The following is a 6,376-nucleotide window of genomic DNA, read 5'->3' on the forward strand; positions in this document are numbered from 1 at the left end:
TAAGATTATCTCCAGACCAAGGTAGATTTTTAAGGTCAAGATGCAGTACCTCTAGAACTTTCCTCCCTGGATCCCATTCTCTATTTCAACTTTCTCTCATTTTCATCCTATAGAAAGAGAAAAGTATGGCTATAACTGTCTAGACTCACTGATCAAGAGGCAGAACTCTATGCTCTCTCCCATTCCTCCTTGGGCTCAATGAATATAAGAAATGCTTTATGGCAGGGAAAGCTCTTTTGTGGTCACTGAGGGTTGTGGATTGAATTGTGCCCCCTTCAAATTCATATGTTGTAGCCCTAACCTCCAGTACCTCAGAGTGTTATTTTATTTGTAGACAAGGTCTTTACTGGAGTAAGTTAAAATGAGGTCATTAGGATGAGCCTTAATCCAAATGCCCGGTGTTCTTATAGAGGGAAACTTGGATACAGGGACACAGATAGGGGAGGTTATGCGAAGAGACATAGGGAGAAGATGCCTTTCTACAAGCCAAGGAGAGGAGCCTGGAACAGAACTTTTCCTCACAGCCCTCAGAAGGAACCAACCCTGCCAATACCTTGATTTCAGACTTGTAGCCTGCAGATCTGTGAGGCAATCAGTTTATAATGTTACTAAGCTAATCTCTGGTACTTGTTATGACAGTCCCAGAAGACTAATATACTGGATACCGCCCTCACTCTCAGAATGTGACTTCTCCACAAAGTATTCAGCTATGGTCTGAACTCTTGCTCTAAGCATCTTGGAGGAAGGACAGTGAGGCAAATGGAGGTAGCAGGGCTATGATTCCTTGGTTTCAAACACCATCCTTTCTTAGGCTCCTGGCTCATCCAGAGTCAGAAGCACAGGCGCCTCCATCATCTGCCTTATATTTCAATCAGACACTAGTGTCCAGGGCACATAGCTCAGCTTCTGTGTCTGAGTCTGGGCTGGGGGAGGTAACAGAACAGATATATCAGCTGCACCGATGCTAGCCCATCCCCTCACCTGGCAGCTGTCATGCTGAGGAGTCCCCAGGCCTAGAGTCAGCCAATGAGATGGTAGGTCCTTAGTTGATACATCTCCCCAGGTTTAGTCATGTCCCTGATAAAAAGACGAAGCAGGCATCCACTCTCAATCCCAGGGTTCCTTGAGAAAATTTACTAGTTTTAAACTCTATGAGACTGGGTCTGAAAGAGGAAAATAAGGACAGCATCCATCCAGAATCCTTTTCTTATTGCTTTTTCATGCCCCAAGAGAAAGAATATATGTTATTGGTGATCTGATGCTCTATGGAGTTCAACAGCTTTTTCTTTACATCCAGGGAAACCACCAAGTCTCACACAGTCCTGAGAAAATGGAGAAAGCCCATCGAAATGACAAGAGAGAGCAAATGAAACTCAGATGCAGAGGGTGATGTACTGAAAGTGACTGGGAAGGTTAAGGTCAGAGTCTAATCAAAGCCAATTGTGAATTCTCTGGTATCCTAAAATGCCTCTAGGAATCATGTGTTTCTAGGAAGGCATTAGTAGACTCATGTCTTAGTATGAAGAAACCAGAGACCTGAAATGGCACTCACAAATCCTTTTACTCCACAAATCCTGTCCATAGCCTACCTTTCCACAGTCTCCATGTGTGCCTAGTGGTCTCACACACAGAGTGGACGAGAAAGGAGTGAGGAAAAGAAAGACACTGAAAAAAAGGAGGGAGTAGCTGCCCTAGCTGGTTTGGCTCAGTGGATAGAGCATCAGCCTATGGACCAAAGGATCCTGGGTTCAATTCCAGTTAAGGGCATGCACCTTGGTTGCAGGCTCCTCCCCAGCCTGGACCCTGGTCAGGTGCATGCAGGAGGCAACCAATAAATGTGTTTCTCTTACATTGATGTTTCTCTCTGTCTTTCCCTCTCTCCTCCACTCTCTCTAAAAATTGATGGAAAAAGATCCTTGGGTGAGGATTAAAAAAAAAAAAAAAGGAGGGAGTAGCCTTAAAAACATGTTCTTATTACCTCCTCTCATTTAAGAGAACTGAAATAGATTTAGTAAAGTAATTCCCTTCGCAACCAAAACAAAAAGTGTACTTTTCTCCATCACTACAAAAAATTGACAAAAATAGACTAAGCTTGAAAGCTGCATAGGCACTTCCTGTCTTCCTCCTGTGCCATCTTATTTTGAGTGGAAAGAAGACCTTTCATAATGGGTTGGGACAAGGCCAAGAATCATTGAATGTTGGAAGCTGTGCACAGACTGTTCTGCTTATAGCAAAAAGAATAGAATATGTCATTTGTCACTGTTTCTGCATAGCTTCAAGACTGAATGTGAGCCAAGCACCCTTTCCCCAACTGGTTAGGGATGCCATGGACAGATATAGCAGCTCCCTCTTGTGACTAAACAATTGAATACCTTCATTCAGATGCCGGGCAAGTCCAGCAGCCTGGACTGGTAAAGTTACTTTATAGATATGGATAAGAATAGCTTACATGTGCTCATAATGTAACAGAAAGGACAAAGAATTTTGGTCAGAATGATTGCAGTGAGGACAATTTTTACAATATTGACAGAGTTTTGCTTCTTTTCATTTTTTAAAACCACATGATCTTTCTCCTCCATTTAGGCAGTTCAAGGAAAGGATGTACAACTGGAAAAGAAAAATAAAGGTGTCCCCTTTACCATTTTACTTCCAAAATTTCAGCTGTTTAGGCAAATGAAATGATCTGGCATAAACTATAGATTTTGGAGGTGGTACAATGAAATAATACAAGTTTGCCTACCTGAGGGGGGAAAAAAAGCCAAAACATTTCTAAGTGGAACAAGGGGGAGAGAAGAAAGTATCAAAGAAAAAAGGAGTATCAAAGAAAAGCAAAGAGGCTTAAGTATTGATGAAGCCCTATGGAGGGATGCTGAGCCTTATCCCCTTAAAGACATCTTCAAAAGAAAGCCATAAGCCTCTGGGCCACTTTCAGTTACTAAGTAAATCTCAGTGCATCCCTGTTTAAAACTTTCATCTTTAGGGGGAGAGATTAACTGGGGAACGTATTTGCATATGTGTATAGCCCATGGACAAAGACCTGTGGTGAAGGCCTGGGAGGGCTGGGAGGGGCAGGTGTGGCGTAGAGAAGGTCAATGGGTGGAAAAGGGTGGGGGAAGGTGTTCAGTGAAGGTAGCCAGATATGAGAATTTATAATGTGCGGTTCTGTATAACTCCAGTCACATGAAGTTCAAGAACTGATGATAGAAGTCAGAATAGTGGTTCCTTCGAGTGGAGAATGGGAGAAAGAGCTGCTGAATGGGAAGGAACATGTAGAAACCCTTTGGAAAAACATAAATGTTCAACCTATAGATCTGTGTGGCATTACATAGACAGAAGCAAATGTAAAGTTTTATTTATTTGTAGGCTTGTAAGTTTTGTGCACTTTGTTTTATGCATTGTATTTTGAGTACAAAAAAAAAGAGAGAAGAAAAAGAAAATAAACAGCACTTTAAAATAATGAGATAAATGTCAGTGCTGTCACCTGAGAATTAAAAGTGGTTCCATTGGGGAGGCAAGACTGGAGTGTGTGGAGGAGTGAGACCAAAAAGAGGATATTATTTTATTTTGAAAATACATACAGGTATTATTTTGATAAAAATAAAATCCATTTTTTTAAAAAAGAAGGGAGGGAGACTGATGAGAATCTCAGACAAGATGAGAACTGGAAAATATCCGTTGACTTTATCAACACCTAAGCCACTGGTGTTTAAGTGAGAGCATCTGAAGTGATGCCAACACAGGCCAGGTTCAAGTGGATGAGGAATGGGAGTTGAGAAAATGGAGACAGTATGTAGACAATTCTTTTTATCTACATTGATTATTAAGGAGAAGAGAAATGTAGAAATGTGGCTTGTGGATATGGAAGCCTCAAGAAGACGGTATTAAAATAGGAAGCACTCACAGATAGACATGTGATCAGATTATTATAAGATAATAAAAAAAAAAAGAAATTTCAGGGCGAAGTGTATTCCTGTGAAGTTTCTTTTCAAGTGGCCGAAGTCGGGAAACCAAGACTGTCCATATCACAGTTATCCCATCGCAGTCCATGTGAAGGACGCTCTGGGCTGCTATGAAGAGCAGCCTGACCCATGAACACTCAGAGGGGCCCAGGATGCCTGGACAGAATGAACAGTGCTCTCTGCCATTTGGCTGTGCCATGAGATTTCATTCTCCATAGCACCACTTGGAAAGAGGTTCTGGGTGCTAAGTAAATACTTCATCGAGGAGGAAAAACAACAGAGATGCCCTTATTCCAGGGCCCCTGCTGCAGGGTTTTGGTACAGGCTGCAGGTGCCCGGGGAGCACTGTGGCTCCACAGTGCAGAGGTAAGTGGCTGAGTCTTCAGCTTTAGGGGTTGTGATGTGCAGAGAACTTTCCTTCTGTGATAGTGAGACGCTTAGTCTTCCCTTCTCCTGTCCTTTCCCAACTGAATACAGGAGGAAGAGGTGTTCGGGGCCTTTCCCGGGATCCTGCCGGTACCACTGGAGCCCTCTAAAAGTGCCGACTGTGTAACTGCAGGTGAGACTGACATTGTCTCCCTCCTGGACCCTCAGGGTCTGAGGACTCTGCTCCACCTGGTCTTCCCCACTCAACCCTGTTCAGGAAAACAAAAACAGAAATGAGTCAACGCTTTTAAGTTCAGCATCTTTGAAAAATCCCAATGAGAAACCTGGGATGAGCCAAAGCTAAACCCCTATCTCGTCTTCCCAGCTTTGGATAAATGGGACCTTATGGTTCTCATCTCTGATCCTCTAACTTACAGCCAAGCTGAAGCCACAAGACTATGATTGCACACTCCAGCATGTTCTCCATCTGGTATCTGTCTTGACTCAGCTTGTAATGATTCCAAACCGTCTCTTCTCTGAGGAACTGTTTCTGTGTCTTAGTTCTCGTTTTCTCATGCCCAAGAAAGCCTTTCTGTTGGTGGCTGAGCCAATCAAAAGCAAATCTAGTAGCTGTCATGCTTTTGACATGCAAGATGTTTGTGGAATGAGAGGAGTGAAACCACTGCCCCCTTGTGGTCATAAATACAATTGCCTAGTACCCATTTCACCACACCTACAAAGAAAGATTGAGGGAAGGACATTTGGGTATTTGGTGGTATAGATGAAGTTTGAAGAGTACCCAGAAAAGCCTTCTCTTATTTGCACTTTTAATTGTTTCATTGTTCACTGTATAGCTGTTGGAGACCGGGTGTAAGCTGACATGGTCCTTGCACCTGAAGGGGCTAGCAAGGCTGGGACCCTTACCCACACAGTTTTCCCAGACTTCTTTGGATGGCGGTTATCAGTAGAATGGGAGTAACATTTGTAAATGAGAACAGTCTTTCATGGCTTACCAAGAAGTTTGTAACTATTTACTGAGATTTGCTGTACCGAGAACTTGTCCTTCTGCTCTGTCCTCCCTTAGAGATTAAGAGAAACAAAGAATACATTCCTCTTGACAGACCTCCTATTCAGTGTTTTGTGTATAAAAAGCATTGTGTGGTTAATAAACTTGCTGCAGTTCCTCGATTGAGCTGCAGTCCTCCCGATCCCGCTTTCCTGTCTTTCTTTCTTTTCTCAATTCCTACCTCCCTACCTCAGCCCGGCTCAACCTGTCAGGCTGGCCCTGACATATAGCCTTTAAAACAGAACTACTACCAGATGTTATAAAAGAGTCATAAAAGTGTAGATGTAATTGATTATGTTTCTCTTTATAATACACAAGAATCTCAGCAGGTGAAATCTTAAAAGGACTAGAGTACTGAAAAGGGGGTACTTAACTGGGTTATGAATATGTCTAGAAACTCTTTGACAGAGAATTGGGAACATAAGTTAAGAAATCCATTTCTTCAAATAATTTTATGCCTGGTTACAGGGACCAAGTGAGTCACAGACTTGATAGTTCTTAGGAGGCAGGGAGAGAAGAGGATGCAGAGGGAAAAGAACTCCATTTCTAGACCTCAGAGAGATCAGAAAGTCACTGTGTGGGTGGAGAGCTGGTGGGGAGGGGTGACTATTATCCATGCAAATCATAAACATTTTACATAATACAAATAACATGCAGTAGAAGTCTTCCTTTCTCATTTATCTTTTAGTGCCACAGTTCATTCACAGAGGCAAGTATTCTAACACACACTCATTATTATCAAGCAAATCTATATTTTCCTTTCTGTGATTTGCTTTTTTCCCATGTAAATTAGCCACATAACATACCATTATATGGATATACCAAATTTTACTTAAGAAGCTTTGTATTTTTTCAAATTTAGATTATTTCTGATTTTTTTACTACCATATAGTATCCTATATAATAAAGAGCTAATATGCAAATGGTCATCATGCCCTCATGCCCTCACGCCCTCGCGCCGGAACTGCTCAGACACTCAACACTG

General features: G+C 42.2%; 1 gene segment (V, D, J or C); it reads right to left on the reverse strand.

Moving 5' to 3' along the window:
- Nucleotides 1-4,247: 4,247 nt before the first annotated feature.
- Nucleotides 4,248-4,877, reverse strand: LOC118673078. The segment is given in 2 exon segments: nucleotides 4,248-4,594; nucleotides 4,761-4,877. Coding segments are annotated over 2 exon segments (399 nt in total).
- Nucleotides 4,878-6,376: the final 1,499 nt, after the last annotated feature.

This window comes from Myotis myotis, unplaced genomic scaffold, assembly GCF_014108235.1.
Source record: "Myotis myotis isolate mMyoMyo1 unplaced genomic scaffold, mMyoMyo1.p scaffold_m19_p_1, whole genome shotgun sequence".
NCBI lineage: Eukaryota > Metazoa > Chordata > Mammalia > Chiroptera > Vespertilionidae > Myotis > Myotis myotis.